This window comes from Pogona vitticeps, chromosome 1 (assembly GCF_051106095.1).
Source record: "Pogona vitticeps strain Pit_001003342236 chromosome 1, PviZW2.1, whole genome shotgun sequence".
Taxonomy (NCBI): Eukaryota; Metazoa; Chordata; class Lepidosauria; order Squamata; family Agamidae; genus Pogona; species Pogona vitticeps.
In genome coordinates this window covers 346,396,323-346,413,200 of record NC_135783.1, presented here as the reverse complement: position 1 = coordinate 346,413,200, position 16,878 = coordinate 346,396,323, and the positions used below count along the sequence as shown (strand labels likewise).

At 43.4% G+C, this 16,878-nt stretch overlaps 1 protein-coding gene across 2 annotated transcripts in view; it reads left to right on the top strand.

Annotated features, from left to right (window-relative positions):
• SYNE2 (spectrin repeat containing nuclear envelope protein 2) overlaps positions 1-16,878 on the top strand; it is a 294,996-nt gene that overhangs the window by 91,691 nt on the left and 186,427 nt on the right. For both annotated transcript variants that reach the window (XM_078383714.1, XM_078383713.1), the window contains exons 21-30: positions 277-432; positions 535-731; positions 2,323-2,398; positions 2,575-2,693; positions 4,246-4,369; positions 5,423-5,577; positions 6,545-6,692; positions 8,983-9,557; positions 11,756-11,917; positions 12,787-12,937. In XM_078383714.1, the coding sequence (XP_078239840.1) occupies positions 277-432; positions 535-731; positions 2,323-2,398; positions 2,575-2,693; positions 4,246-4,369; positions 5,423-5,577; positions 6,545-6,692; positions 8,983-9,557; positions 11,756-11,917; positions 12,787-12,937 (1,863 nt within the window). The remainder of the gene's footprint in view (positions 1-276; positions 433-534; positions 732-2,322; positions 2,399-2,574; positions 2,694-4,245; positions 4,370-5,422; positions 5,578-6,544; positions 6,693-8,982; positions 9,558-11,755; positions 11,918-12,786; positions 12,938-16,878) is intronic.

Sequence of the window (16,878 nt, the reverse complement as noted above, 5' to 3'; positions counted from 1 at the left end):
AGGCAGTTTCATATGCTGGTGGTGGTGCACGGAGGGGACGTGGCTCTCATCCCATGATGTTTCCAGATCTTGTGGCTATTCCCAAAAGCAAGATTTTGTAATACATGAGCTGCCTTAGGTCCCTTGACTGGGAGAAAGACAGCACAGAAATGAAAATAAAATGAACAAAATAAATAAAAAGAATTCCTGTCCAGGTCCATCGTCAAGTTCCGCTTAAGTGGTGAGTTTTGTCAGTGACCAAGATTGCTTTATGTTCCCCCCCCCCATGTTTTGCAGGAGGTTCACCAAGAAATCCTATCCTATATTCAGTTGAAAATGGAAGTCGAAAGAGGGAAAATGAATAAGATTTTTTCAAAACTCAACAAGCAAATAAATAAAGAGAAGAAATTGCTCAGTGCAGGGAAAACCAAGGGACTCCTTGAGGAACATGAGGTACTTTCCAAGAAGATGTTGTCTTTTCTTCTCAAATTTGTTCTGCTAAGAATCATTTCATGTAAGCAACATGGGCACTGTTGTCTTCCTGTATCCTCCTAGGCTACGTTTTCTCACCAAGGGAGCCTGGGTGAGCTGAACACTTGCATAAAAGCCATTAAAACAATGAGCGAGAAGAGTGAAATAAAAATACCCATTGCCGAATATGAACAGAAGAAAGAAGAGCTGCAGAAACGGGCGACGGCTGTTTATTACGCTCTGGCGGCTAAGACTAGTCACGGCCATTCTCCTAAGACGGGGTATGTATTTTCAGTAGGCAACGTGATGCTGTTTCATGTGTGCATCCTGTGTCTCATCAGGTCACTTCCACCTTATGGCAACCTTACAATTAATGGTCTTTCATTAGCTAACCTGATCAGGTCTTGCAGTCTGACGGCCAGGGGATCCTTTATTGAGTCAATCCATCTCATGTTAGGTTCCTACTACAGTGGTGCCTCGCTAAACGATGATAATCCGTTCCACTGAAATCGCTGTTTCGCGAAATCATCGTCTAGCGAAACACATTTCCCCATTGGAATGCATTGATACCTGTTTAATGCTTTCCAATGGGGAAGAATCATCATTGTCTAGCGAAGATCGGCCATAGGAAAGCCACCTTGCGAACCGCCGATCAGCTGTTTAAATCGCTGTCTTGCGAAGCTTAGGTCCCGAAAACACCTGTTTGCGAGCACAGAGGGAGCTGTCAAAATCGTTGTCTAGCGAAAATTGGTTTGCGAAGCAGGGACCAAACATTGTCCAGCGAAATTCCCCCATAGAAATCACTGTTTTGCAATAGCAAAAAGTCAATGTCTAACGAAAAAACTCATGCGGGGTAACTATTTAGTGAGGCACCACTGTGTCTTCCTTCTTTCCTAGAATTATTGTATTTTTCCTAGAATTATTGTAAAGTAACTTTTCTAATGTATTCTCGAAGGTTTTCATGGCCAGGATCTGATGGTTGTTGTGGGTTTTTCGGGCTCTTTGGCCGTGTTCTGAAGGTTGTTCTCCCTAACGTTTCGCCAGTCTCTGTGGCCGGCATCTTCAGAGGCACACAGTGCTATCCTCTGAAGATGCCGGCCACAGAGACTGGTGAAACGTCAGGAAGAACAACCTTCAGAACACGGCCAAAGAGCCCGAAAAACCCACAACAACTAACTTTCCTAATCTCTGATAGAGAAGAAAGACTAACTTCTTTAGATGACCGTTGCTTGCTTACATGTGAAGATATTTAGATCCGGGAATGCCCAAATGAAACTAACATTGGATGGATGAACAGTGACACAATCCGTAAGATGATGTTTTGGTTTAAGTAACTCTTTTTCAGATCTAATGCAAAGTTTCTTTTTCGGAATCTCACAACCGGCATGGCTGGTTATTGTGGAAAATAACGTTGCTAAGCTCTGATTGCAACCTTCCCATGCATTTCTTCCACCTCTTTCAACTAGAGGTCAGAAGAATGAAAGTAGAACAGAACTTGGAATATGTTTTGGTGTGATTAACTTCTTAAATTGCAAGAGTTTGCTGCTAGGATTTTCACCAATTATGTCATACCGGTGGGAGTAAATAATAATGAGATTTTGATCATTGTTGGACAAAAGAATAGAAGGAACGATGTGACTGAACATCATGTATAATATGGCCGGAGAAAAGAAACTGTTTTGGAAGATAACAAAACTTGTGTTGACTTTTAATTTGAGAAGTCGAGAAGTACCATTTGGCAACCTGAAATCTGGAAAACTTGATTCAACATTCCGTGTTTTAGGACCTTAAGATAGCAAATCTACTTATTGTGCAATTTCAGTTTCATTCCTTTGCATTCTTCTGAATGATGTTATTTCTTCTAAAATCCAGAGGTTTGTTGCTTGCATCCCCCAACAGAGAGAAGATGTCTTCTTTGAATCACCATGATGGCCTTTCTGCTGAAAAGGTAAGACATCTAGCCCATGACGAAGATGATCCAAGACATTTTGCTGCCTGAGGCAAAAAAACCCACATGAAGTTCTCCCCAGTGAAATGTTCTCTAATTTGGTTACACATAGTTGCTGTTTATTTTTAATTGTTCACATGGCTTTTTATTTTCTCTTTCTCTCCCCCCCCCCCCAGGACTCTAGAGAGGTTTCTCATGTACATTTGGAACTAGAAAAGAAATTTCAGAATGGTGGGGATCACTCAGAGAAGACTGGAAGAGACGAAGACTTGCCTTTAGAGAACTTAAAAAAGAGGTAACTTTTGATCTAGAACATGAAAGTGGCAAGAGATAAAGGTTAAGCATTAGAATCAAATTGGTAGTATTGAGTTATCTTCAGTGAAATGGAATTTTTGCTCATCCATGTCTTGTTTGACTCACTGGCTTCCAGTGTGCTTTGTCTTTGTGAATTAAGGGGGAAAAGTACTAGAAAGTGCATTTTCGTATGCCAGACATACATGTTTCGTCTGAATGATCCAGACTTCAGAATGACTTGCTCTAAGTAGATGGAGTGAAGCATTTTAGGAGAGCTATAACTAAGGCAGGGCAACACATTTTCCCATAGGGTACCAACATTTAGAAGATGCTAAAATCTGGAGGTGGATCTTCACTTGTTAGTGAAACAAATGGCAGTGCCTCCCACCACATTCCAGAAATGTTTTCTGGGTATTCTTGGGCCACTGTAAGCCTGTTGTGTCTCTCAGTGCCTGAGAGAGCAGGAGAAAGAGACTGGGAAGCTGTGTTGGGATAGATTATAGATAAGCGATGCAAGCACAGTCCTAAACACCTAAAAAGCCTGTGTTGTCTTAAACTGTAGGTATAATTTCTGAAATCCTCTTAGGCAGCTATGCTGCCTTTTGGAAGCAAATGGCCTCAAGTTAAGAAATCACTGTAGATATTATATTTTGTATACTGAGTTGTGTGTGACTACACAACAGATAATGTCTACAGTGATTTCTTAACTTGCAGCAATTTGCTTCAGAAATGTATCCCATTTGTATTCTGCCAGTGTAAGTAGGCAAAAGATTTTGGCTGAAAGGTGTTAGAAGAAGCAGGGATTTTTTTAAAAAAAATTGATTGCTGAACAACACGGAAGGATATGGTGGCCTAACTCCTCTTCAGATGCTCCAGTTCTCATCAGAAACAATGAAATGCCAACCCTCAAGACTATCAAGCTGTCACTGTAAAGGAAGAACATGGAAGGACTTAAACTCTCCAGGCATATACATATACAGTGGTGCCCCGCATGATGACGATAATCCGTCCCATTGAAATAGCTGTTTAGCGAAATCGTTGTCATGTGAAATCTGTTTCCCCATTGGAATGCATTGAAAACCAGTTTAATGCATTCCAATGGGGAAAATACCTCATCACCCATAGGGAAACCATTTTGCGAGCACCGATCAGCTGTAAAAATGGCTGTCCTGCGAAGCATGGGTCCAGAAGACATAGGGCAGCCATTTTGCGAAGCCGACGATCAGCTGTAAAAGTCGTCTTGTGAACAAATGGTTCGCAAAGCATGGACTTAATCAACGTCCAGCGAAAATCCCCCATTGGAATGACTATTTTGTGAATCGCTATAGTGATCGCAAAAAGTCATCGTTATGCAGATTCGTCATCTTGCGAGGTACCACTGTATTGTATTGTATATGAAAATGATCTCATAGTTCTCTCTCTTATTGCATCCTATCCTGCAAAGCTCATTGTTATAATTTCATGCTAAAATTGTGTTTTGTCCCTGTTTGTTAGCATTTAATATTATTTTATTAAATAAATATGTTTAATTTTCTTAAATTCTTTTTTCTTAGTTACGATACAGCAAAACGTAACCTGAAGCTTCACTTAAGCAGCATCAGAGAGAAGAGTAGCTCTGCTTTAACTGGGAATGTAAAGGATGCTACCTGCCTTCAGAATAAGCTACATGAGTTGGAGGTATTGAAATTCGTGCCTTTCTGGTCATGTTGATCAAGGAGGCGTGAGAAACCTCCAAAAGTCTGGAGCCACCCCCCCCCCCCCATCTTTGCACCTCTTCCTGTGACCTGCCATGTCTTACCAAAATGACTTTTTAAAAAAAAAAATGAAAGAAGGCCCTTTTGACCTATGGTTGCCAAATTAAAAAAAGGGGGGGGCTGGAGAACTGGGGCAACTTTGCCATAATGCCCCTTAAAGGGGATACAGAGGTTTTTTTTTGAGCCAACCTTTTGTGCCTTGGGGTGCTGGGAGGACGAGACTCTGGGAAGGGTGGCTGAAATGCAGCTCATGGAATCCAAGTTGCCCGCCTCACGTTAAGGCCATGTCAGATGACTTGGAGGCCATAGGCTGGCTAAATTCAAACACTGTGTTAAACCAGGGTGGGGAACGTCCAGAGGAACTGACAGCTGAATACATAAACCCTGGACCTGGGATTGGGGCAATGCACCCACTCTCTGTGCCCTATCAAAGGTTTTTCTTTAAAAGCTTTCCCCCCAATTTGGTAAGGCCCCTTCATGTCTTCTGGGGCCAAATTTGTTTTTTTCTAAATGGCAATTGAGGTTGGGGGGCGTTTCCTAGCGCATGCCCCCCAACTTTGCACAATCAATTCCAACACTCCCTGGAGGGAAGGCTTTCTGAGCAAACCAAAGGGGCTTCCTGAGCTACACTTTTTAAAAATTAAAATTTGGGGGAGTGCTTATGGAGATCTCCTGGAGTGATGGGCCCCTCCCGCAGCTCGCAGACTGCACGTTGACTACCCCGTGCTAAATCCATGTTGGAAGTCTTAGGATATCTGTCGGATATTCTGGACAACTCAGTGGTTGAGGTCTCTGGCTGTGGAGCCACAGGTTGGTAGTTCAGTTCCCTCGCGTGGGCCTCCTTGACAGGCTGGACTTGAGGATCCAAAAAGTCCCTTCCAGGTCTGCTGTTCCAAGATTCTGATATTTGTCTGTGTAGATTGTGGTTGAAAATCATATACATTTGCATTTCACCTTTACACCTCTTGTTCTCTAGGCCTTGGAAAATAAAGCTAGTTCTTCCTGGAAAATGTTCGAGTTTGTGGCTTCCATGCTAGAAGAACTTTCAGGTGAAACTGAAATGTCTTCTAAACAATCTCGGGAAGAACTTCTTGGGGAATGGAAAGAGCTCCAGTTTGCCTTAAACAAAAGGTACGGCCTACCTGTGTTGCTTTTGGAGGGGATGGATTAGTTAGAGGAATAGAAGTGCACGCAGGCCTTATAGACTGAATACAGTAATTGCTAAGGCACTACTTCGGTCAAATTAAAAGAAAGTACTCAAAACATTAAGAAGAGAATTGTATGACAGTTCAGTGTAATGGATTCTACATTAAAGAGCTTTGTGGCACAATGGGTTAAACCGCTGTACTGCAGCCAAAACTGCGCTCACAACCTGGGGTTCAATCCCATGTAGCCGGCTCAAGGTTTGCTCAGCCTTCCATCCTTCCAATGTTGGTAAAATGAGTACCCAGCTCGCAGGAGTGGGGGGGAGGCTATGTGTAGGCTGCTTAATTATTTTGTCGACCACTCTGAGAGTGCTTGAAGCACTATGGGACAGTATGTAAGCAGCACACTTTGCTTTTTCTCCTTCATCCGAGGTTAAATGGTCATCTGTCAGAGATGCTTGAGCTGTGTATATCCTGCACTGTCAGAGATTGGGACTGGAGAACTTGTTGATTTCTTCCAGTTCAAGATTTCTGTGACTTGTGATGTAACTTTTCTTTTACCTTCCGGCCAGATATTCCCTTTGTGTGTTTGAGGTATTCTGTACATGCTGTAATATGTGCTTGTATTCCCTCTTTTCTCCTGGATAGAGAGTTTCAGACTTTTCACACCTGAATCCTCCTTAGAATGCCTTTGGCTATTCCAGGCTTCTATGTTTCCTCCAAATTTCCCACACACTATTTCTGTGGTGGCAAGAGCTCAAAATCTGGAGCCGATGAGTCGGAATGGAAAACTGAGGCCTTGAATTCTATGCTCCATCAGAAGACCCCACACCTGAGCTACTGTGTTGTGACATTGCTGGTGTGTCACATAAACTCTGGCTACCATTGTATGTTGAATTGAGGTACATATCCTTGCTTGTTCTCCTGTTCACTTTTCTCTCCCTTCGTTTTAGGATGGAATCTCTAAAAGCTGCCTTGGCCCTTGTTTTGCCGATAGAAAATGAATGGGCCTTATTGTGCGGCTCTGATGAACAGCTCTGTAAAAAAGAGATACCGCGATGTGTGCTGAGTAATTCTAATCTTCCGCACAAGAAAGTGAAGGTTAGTGGGACTTAATTGCAGTTTTGATCAGACTGGGGGGAGGTCTGGTTATGTCATTTTAAAAAGTAATTTTTCCAAGTGCTGGTTCCCTGAAATCACAAAATGAATAATACAAGGCTCCTAGAAATATCTTGTGGGTTATGTGGTGGTGCTGTGGGTTAAACCGCGGAAGCCTCTGTGCTGCAAAGTCAGAAGACCAGCCGTCGTGAGATCGAATCCACGCGACGGAGTGAGCTCCCGTCGCTTTGTCCCAGCTCCTGCCAACCTAGCAGTTCAAAAGCATGTAAAAAATACAAGTCGATAAATAGGTACCACCACGGTGGGAAGGTAACGGTGTTCCGTGTCTAGTCGCGCTGGCCACGTGACCACGGAAACTGTCTTTGGACAAACACTGGCTCTACAGCTTGGAAACGGGGATGAGCACCGCATCCTAGAGTCAGACATGACTGCACTAAATGTCAAGGGGAACTTTTACCTTTACCTAAAAGTATATTGTACAGCAGTGTTTTGCAAAATGTGTGTTGTGGCCCTTCAGAGAACCACTACTGGGGTGGTGGTGCCACTGGAAAGAGAAGGGAACAAAGAGCAAACTCTTTCCCTTCCCCCACCAAAGCTCTTCCACAGTGCCTGGCAGCCCCGATTCTGACTGCCTCCCTGGGCTGCATTGCTCTTGTCTGGCCAGGCCTGGCCTGGCCACCGTGGCTAATGCTGGTGCCAGCCCGACTTCTTGTTTGTGGGTGGGCGGGCTTGTCTCCTGAGCTGTCTGCTGCCTCGCCCGACTCCCCACAGAGCTGCCCACCCCACCCAGCCGCGATTCCGTGGTCTGTCAATCAGTGTCCCCCCCACATCACCATTGTTGCCACCCTCACGAGATGTGGCTCGAGCCAGCTCCACACCCCGCCCACAGCGGGCAAAGGGAAGTGTCCTTTCTGACTCCACCTCCTTGCGAGGTGCTGTGGCCAGGAGGTGGCCTTGAGGCAATGGTGGAGGAGAAGGGATCCTGCCCATTCACCTGAGACTGAATCAGCTGTAAGGTGAGTGGGCTGGGAGCCAAACCTGAGGAAGAGGATGACCGTGCACAAAGGTAAGGCACCCCATGCCCAGGATTCAGGAGAAAAAGAAGCCATGAGTTGAACAAGTTTGGGCATCACGGCCATACAGGCCTATTTGTCAAGCTTCAACCAGAACTTGGAATGACAGGTTTGGAAATGATTTAATGTTAACCATTAGAAATTAAGAAATCAATGCATTTCCTTGAAGATTCAAAACAGAAATAATTTAGAAATCACAGAGCATGGACTGAGTTCCTACTCCTGTCCTCTGAAGATGCCGGCCACAGAGATTGGTGAGACGTTAGGAAGAACAACCTTCAGAACACGGCCAAAGAGCCCGAAAAACCCACAACAACCATTTAGCTTATGAGTTAGACATTAACACATTATAGTGATTTTTCGCAAGATGAATGTCTCGCACAACGAAAAACTTGCAAGACGAAAGCATTTTATGATTTTTTTGTGACTTGTAAGATAAATTTTTCTATGGCCGTGCTTCACAAGATGAATAGAAACACATTAATTAAATTTCAATGCATTCCTGTGGGAAACCTAGCTTTGCAAGATGAAATTTTCGCAATACGAAACGACTTATGGAATGAATTATTTTTGTCTTGTGAGGCATCACTTGAATTAGTTTTGGGATGCTTTCTCTTGAGGACACATGTCCTCACCTCCTTTTGAAAACTAAATTTATGCTAGGTAGCTTAATGTTGGCCCTATAAATGCAATACTGAAAAGTCTTCATTCGCACAGCCAAGAGATTTTAGATCGTCTCAGGGCTCCTGGTAATTCTAGTCTAAGATCTTCCAAGACTCTCAATATTAGGAATCCTTAGTGTGTAAAGAGGCCATTGACCATAACATTTCCTTAAAATAAAAATAGCATTGATTGAAATTTCTCACTGAAGACTCTCCATTTTTCTTTCCAGAAGGGTATTCGTATTAGGGATAGAATATTTGTATTTGTTGAACCCAGAAGACTGAGTTAGAATTCTGGGGGCTTTCGTCCACTTCCACCCCAACACAAAGGAAAGCAACGAGTCCTCTCGGGTGTTTGATAGAAAAATTGGTGCATAAATAAGAAAAAAACCCTCTTTATTTCTGAGTTCCATGGCACCGGGTAGATATAAATCCATACAGTTGTCCGCATGTCTTGACTATTCCGAATTGCTATTTTGAGCTCACAATTTGTTACCACTCTGCTGCCTCTCACTCTTGTCCTTCTCCATCTTTCAGAAAATGCGGGTATCCATAAGCAATTGTATTGAACAATGCAGCCAGCAAAGCCAAAACGTCCCTGCAGGATGGAAGGTTGGCGCAGTGGATTGGCAGGCAGCCGCTGCAATACTGGGTGCATACAAAGTGCGATTGGAAGAACTGGGTCATAAAATGCAGGCCATCGAAACTATCCTGCAAGATCTTGAAATTTTTCTGGCTTTCCTGAGGCATGCCAAAGTGTCTGCGGAGGTCCCGGCCCCTCTGAGTCAAGCTCCACCGAGGAAGGAAGGTATCGTCCTGCAGGAGGTTTTGCAGATGCAAAAAGAGGCTAGATCACTGGATGAGAGGCTGAAACGAGTCCATATCTTCTTGGAAGATGGAGAATCTGGGAGGAAGAGGTGCTGCGAAGAACTGGTTGAGGGCCTGGTGGTGGCGGTCAGCTCTGCAGAGAATCAGGAGGTCAACCGGAAGCAAGAGACACAGGAGGAATTTGGCTCAAAGAATAGCGAGCTCTACAAAAGTATTCAAGATATACATGATAAAATTGGTAAAATCGGTTTGAGAGATCCAACAATTCCTGCGGTTCAGCAAAGGTGAGCAAGCATCACCCACCCCCACCCCAAAAATTTAGTTAAATTTTTCAAAGATCTTTTCTTTTCAACTTTGGCAGAAGGAAAAAAAAACACAAAGCTTGGAAGAGTCACTTTTTAGAGGAGTCCACTGTGTTTGTTGCAGTAGAAACAGCAAGTCCTTGTAGATCCTTTAATACTTTATTCATTTCAGAGTACTGCACAATTTAAAATTACAGGCATATATGAAATATAAATAAAATTGAAAACAAATAAAAATGTTAAAAAAAATTAGACTGCTTTTTACCAGAAGCTGGCTACTTCAATAGTATTATCTCAGCTATTTGCTAAATCTTCTTTTGTAAATATTTGTTGTAAATGTAGTGAGACATAAATTGCATGCACATAAGTGCTGCATTGACTGAATTTCTCCACAGTCACAGAAAGTTTGTTCTGTATCCAAGTAGCCCCATTTTACTTGATTATCCTTTGATCTTTCTATTTCCTTTCGAAATCTATTAAGTGACTTCCAGATGGCACTTAAAGACTAGCAAAGTTCAGTTCATACAAACATCCATAAACTAATCCATTCTTTCAGGTACAAAATGTAGGTTACTACCCTTTAAAAATTAAACTTGCCAGTCTTTAAGATGCTTCTTCAAAAATCAAAATTAAAAATCAAATACATTTATTGTCACTGTAAGTATATATGTAGTATACCCATACAACGAAATTCACACAGACACCCAGAGACCACCCCCACATGCACACACATGAAAAATCTTGACTCTTTGTTAGGGTTATTGGGGGGGCAGTTACATTCCTAGAATATCCCAGTTAATATGTTGGGAGTTTTTGAAAAATGCACTTTTCTAAGCCCTGGAGTCGAAAACTGTGTTCTAGACCAGGGGCTGCCAACCGTGGGCTTACCGGAACTGGGCGCGGATGTGGATCTCCACCCCTCCCAATGCATGGAGCTCGCTCCCCTCAGCCGGTCGACAGCCCCCAAAAGGTTGGAGGCCACTGCTCTAGACAATGGTCCCTATCTTTTTTGACACCAAGGACTGGTTTAGTTGAATACGATTCTCCCAAGGACCGGGGGGGGTGTACTTGTTATGCAGTGGGTTGTTGGAAGACAGCTTTGAACCGAGCTCATAAAGAAAAAGGTGAGCAGGAGCAGGAGGTGAGCTGCAACTGAAACTCCGCCTCCTGTTAGATCAGCAGCGGCTTAGAACCTAATAGGAGCGCAGGCTCCTATGAGATTTTAATGCCACAAGCCCAGCTGATCAAGAAGCAGCAGGAGAGGAGCGTGGAGCGAAGTTCCGCCTCCTATCATATCAGCAGCAGCATTAGAACTTGATAGGAGCATGCTGACAGGAGGCGGAGCTTTACTCGCTGCTCACCTCTTGCTCACCGCTCACGTCTCCTGGTGGCCCGGTCTTTCCAAGGCCACGCACCGGGACCATTCCGCAGACCGGGAGTTGGGGACCCCTGCTCTAGAACAAGGAATTGATGTCCAAAGGAAAACATCATTCATTAGTATTTTCAGAAGAGTTATCGTTGATGGAAATGGTATCGGTGAAGGAGCTGTTCGTGGCAGGTGCCTCTCCCAACAACCCCCCAAAAACAGAACCGCAGTGTTGTTATGGGGGAATATTGGTCTAGAACTGTTCGCCAGGTCTCTGACGAATTGATACCAGGGGGCTCAAGGAATGTATGGACATTTGCAAGGCTGAAGGACTTGTCGATAACTGCTATTTTTATGCCCCTGACTGGAAATCCCCTCAAAATGTCATTTTGCAGTATCATTCTAGAGGTGTCCTGTGGGAAACTATCTGGGACTTCACTGTTCTTACCGGTGCTGTGAGAAAAGATACATAAACACAAACATTGGCACAGATGCCAAATGCAGATACACCTCTTGGCACTTCTGAATAATTTCACAGTCAGCCCCAAATAGATAAAATACTGCCACCCCCCTCCTCAAATGTTCACCACCTGCAAGTGTGGTGATACATCTTGCCTCCATATGTATTAAAGAGACATTGACCAAAATCTTCTTATTTTTTCCACTTATCTCTGTGGCATAAACTGCCGCAGCAGATTGCCCCTGCTTAACAAGCCATTGTTTGTATTCCTCATCAGGAAAACGTAACAGCAAAGTAATCGGAATTTTAAAAAACCCACTTGTCTGCCATATCTTTTCTTTCTATTTGTTGCAGGCTGAAGTCACTGAGTGAACTGAGACAGAAGCTGGATCGCCATGCTGTAGATATGAGATGCTTGAATGAAATGGTCACAAAGGATCAGCGAGAAGAACTCAAGCAGCAGTTAAGATTGACAGAACGCTTATGGAAGGAGACCAAGCTCTCCGTCGCTGAAATGTAGGAGGCTAAGGCTACAATCCTTCACATGCTTACCCCGGCTTAACTCCCCCTGAATTTTTCAGGCTCATTTCTATGTAAGATGAATAATGTTGAACTTCACTGTATGTTAACGTGTGACTACACAGCTTGAGAAATGTAAATTTACTCATGTTCTCTCTCTGTGAATTCGCACCAGGGAGTTCTGGTTTCCCCAGGTCTGTTCACATTAACTGGTCATGCAATGAGAGAAGAAGAAAGCCTTTTTTGCAGCTTGTTTGCAGCTCTGTCATAGCCCTGCAAGTTACAAGGGAACTGCCTAATAAGCTGTAAACAAGGGTTTCCTCCTCTTGTTTCCTCCTCTTCATTATTCTTTTTTTTTTAGGGGGTGGCTATGTGCTCTAGTGCAAGAGCACTATCACCAGGCTGTTTTTTTAAAAAAGTCTTACCAGCAGAAAGAGGTTTTGCTTACCTGCGCCTGATACTTCTCTATGCCTGTTATTTTGAATTAAAAATAATAACAATAACAGAGTCCTGTAGATGTTGCTAGTCTTCAGTACCCAGCATTCTTCACCATCAACTATGCCAGCTAGAGTTTATAAGGAAATATATGGGTTCTCACTTCACCTATCTTTGGATTTAAAGACATTCATGCATTTAGTATCATTTTTGGTTTAGCCCTGAGGGTGGTAGGTCTGCTCTTCCTTTTCTTACTTCGGTTTTCTTTCCATGAAAGCCCAGATTCCATGGAGTTGAACAAATGCATTGGATTATGTGCTAAAAAGCAGATTGCTTGATGTATTTACAACCATATTCAAAGTAAGCCCCCCCCCCGGTGCAGACAGTCCTGTAAATGTGTTAATAATTGAAGCTTTGTTTCCGTTCAATAGGCTGGAACACTGTTCTCGCGTAATGGAGCTCCTGAAGCAATATCACAGCTGTAAAAATTGCCTGGCAAGTATTATTCTGAAGCAGGAACACACCCTGTCCCAGCAAGTCTCTTACATGGGGAAAGAAAACCTGCAAAGGATAATCAACAAGGTAAGTTTTTCATAACTTCTTCCTCTACAGGAGCCGGTTTCTGTCGGTCTTAGTGAATTAACCACACTGAAGAATTGGTGCAAGCTGTGGCGTACAGCATTCTGAAAATCCTGGATTTTTGTTTTTAAAGGAACAAGTTTCTGGCTCTCATGACAGAGAAAAGAGCTCTAAAATAGACTTTTCCAACCTGATGCTGTTTTGTGCTGGACTACAAATCCTATTATCTCAAGTTCGCTGGCCAGTAGACAAAGCAGCTATAGTCCACTCAACTGGAGGTTGAGGAAGGTGACTTTGAAGTAGGAAGGAGATGCTTTGTAGGCCAAAGAGCTGGTCACCCTAATCTCCATGGCCCCAGGACAGAGATTCAGAGGTTTTTGTGTTTCTGTTACAAGCAGTGTACTAAGTTATGCCAACTAAAGAAACATTGCAGGTTTTGATGTCGTTGGCAAAATTTACACGGAATAGTTTGCATTTCGGTTAGCATAATCTAGTGTAATGTGTTGAGACCTCAAAATTAAGGTTTTCGTGGTGGCCTTTTCAAATTAACTTAACACAAAACATTGATGTAAGCCATATATGCATGCTGGGTAGCTCGGTGGCTTAGCTGTCTAGCTACTGAGCCAGAGGTTGGAAGTTTGATTCCCCATTCTGCCTCCTTGAAAAGGGCTGGAGTCAATGATCCATAGCATCAATTCCTCCCTATTACATTCTATGAAGTATTAGGTTCAGTCCTTGCTCCTTGTCTTTGGTTTGAGGACATAGTCTAAGCATCTTCTATTGCTTCTGGATTAGAAATCGGCACTTGCCGTGGTTCGTTGGATTGGCCCTGCAAGTATTGCATGGTTTCCGTGCCCCGCCTCCTCCTGTGGGCGCCCACTCAGAGGAGGAGGCGGGGCAGGGAAGCCCACAGTGCTGCTTCTGATAGGGCGCCTGCAGGAGGAGCATGGGCATGGAATCCAGGGAGCCCGTGCAACACTGGTGGCCCCAATCCGCCAAACCACAAGAAGTGGCCATCTTTATTCCTGATTGCTGCCTATGAAAGGGGTCTTGGCCCTACCTGGCTCTGATCTTCCTAACCCTCTCTTCCCGCCTTTGAACTCAACCCCTGCCTGTTTTGGATCAAACAATTCTTTCTATCCTACCTGGGCTAATATCTAATCTCCCTGCCCAGGTCCTTGAATGTAACTTCTTGAAGTCTGATCCTTGCCATGGCCTAATCTCCCAATGTTATAAAATCACTCTCTTTCCAATCTAGGTCATTTTCCCATTTGTTTAATCTGCTTGGTCGAATTGTATCAAGAGAATACGATTTTGAGACTCCCTTTCAAAATTTACATTTTAAAAAACTTTCTCTGTCCTTCAGTGTACCTGTGTTGTATGCATGTTTCCCTATACATGGTGATCTCCCATGGATGTCTGAAACTGCAGATACAAGAGAACCCAATTTACAACATACGAGGGGACACCCTTGTTCATTATATATAGGCAAAACAAGAATAAGATGCCAATCCTGCAGATATAGGGGGTCCTAATGTATTATTCTAATGTAAGTAGCAACTAGAGTAGGCCCATTCGAATCAATGGAACTTAAGGAGGATTTAGCTCACCAAATCCCCACTGAACCAGTGGGCCTACTCTAGTGCAACAGGGTGTCACCTATGTTTGATTTGCCCCTCATTGCCTTAATATCTCCTAGTGGGTCTTTTAAAAAAACCTGCAGAATTCCACGGTTATTTTTCCCCATCAGAAGGCTAGGAGGTTGAGTTCTGTCTCATCTGTTGCTTCGGAGGCCTTTGCCCTACTTTCCCCATCATCTGGCTTTATCCACTAGAAAACAGACTTCATTGTCTGCCAGGGAAACAAAGACCTCATTAAGGAATGTGGTCACATTTTGCCAGACGCTAGAGGTCAGTGTTTCCGCGCTGGTCGTTCCCGTTTAATTGTATGTAAACATCCGATCGGTCCCAATGAAGTTAGAAATAAAACATGCGCCTATGTTAAAAATACAGCAACACAGCTCAGGAAGTCAAAGACAGGAAACCAAGTTGCAATTATGATCAGCCAGAACCTGTCATGTCTTGGGAAAATATATTGTTTTATCATTGTTTACAGATGTGTCAATTTACTCAGTGTTTTATGGGCCTCTGCAAACAGGTGTCTGTTTACAAGGTAGTTTTTGAATTGAGTGAAGACAACAGGTAAAGAGGAAATACAAGGAAGGTGCGGTTTTGGGAAGGGATATACCTGAACAGGTGTAGTGGCAAATTCAGGTGTTCTTTGTGCTGTGCATTTTTCAATGTGCAATTTGTTTGTTTTTCTGAAATGAGAAGATTAACAGCTTGGGTCCAAGCTATCTGAAGAACTGCATTTCCCCTTATGAGCCTACTTGAGTGTTAAAGTCAGCAGGAGAGGCCTTTCTCGTGGTCTCACAACCTTTACAGGTGCACTTGGTGAGGACATAGGAGAGGGCCTTTTCTGTAGCTGCTCCCAGACGCTGGAACTCCCTCCCTCTTGAGGCCAGCCTGGCCCCATCTTTGCTGTCCTTCCACAGGCAGGCAGCCTTCCCCTCCCTGACTGGCTGTCTAAGTGGGGTTTTAAAAGAACTGCTTTGAAATTCTTTTTGGGGCTGCTTTTGTTTACAGTTTTTGTGTGTGGTGATTGTTGTTGTTGTTTAGTCGTTAAGTCATGTTCGACTCTTCATGGACCAGAGCACGCCAGGCCCTCCTGTCTTCCACTGCCTCCTGGAGTTGGGTCAAATTCATGTTGGTAGCTTTGATGACACTGACCAACCATCTCATCCTCTGTCGTCCCCTTCTCCTCTGGACCTCACACTTTCCCACCATCAGGGTCTTTTCCAGGGAGTCTTATCTTTTCATGAGATGGCCAAAGTATTGGAACCTCAGCTTCAGAATCTGTCCTTCCAGTGAGCACTCATGTCCATATTTGCACGAAATGTTCCTTTAACATCTCCAGTTTTCTTGAACAGATCTCTGGTTTTTCCCTTTCTATTATTTTCCTCTATTTCTTTGCACTGTTCATTTAAGAAGGCCCTCTTGTCTCTCCTTGCTATTCTTTGGAAGTCTGCATTCCATTTTCTGTAGCTTTCCCTATCTCCCTTGCATTTTGTTTCCCTTCTCTGCTATTTGTAAGGCCTCATTGGACAGCCACTTTGCTTTCTTGCATTTCCTTTTCTTTGGGATGGTTTTTGTTGCTGCCTCCTATACAATGTTACAAGCCTACATCCATTGTTCTTCAGGCACTCTGTCCACCAAATCGAGTTCCTTAAATCTGTTCTTCACTTCCACTGTGTATTCATAAGGGATTTGGTTTATATTATACCTGACTAGCCCAGTGATGTTTCCTATTTTCTTCGGTTTAAGCTTGAGTTTGGCTATTAGAAGCTGATGATCAGAGCCACTATCAGCTCCAGGTCTTGTTTTTGCTGACTGTATAGAGCTTCTCCATCTTTGGCTGCAGAGAACATAACCAGTCTGATTACAGTATTGCCTATCTGGTGATGTCCATGTGTAGAGTCGCCTCTTGTGTTGTTAGAAAAGAGAGTTTATGATGACCAGCTTGTTCTCTTGACAAAACTCTATTAGCCTTTGCCTTGCTTCATTTTGAACTCCAAGGCCAAACGTCCCTGTTGTTCCTTTTATCTCTTGACTCCCTACTTTAGCATTCCAGTCTCCTATAATGAGAAGAACATATTTCTTTGGTGTCAATTCTAGAAGGCATTGTAAGTCTTCATAGAACTGGTCAATTTCAGCCTCTTCACCATTGGTGGTTGGTGCATAAACTTGGATTACTGTGATATTGAAAGGTCTGCCTTGGATTTGTATTGAAATCTTTCTGTCATTTTTATTGTATCCCAGTACAGCTTTTCCCACTCTTTTGTTGACTATGAAAACCTACTCTATTTCTTCTACGGGATTCTTGCC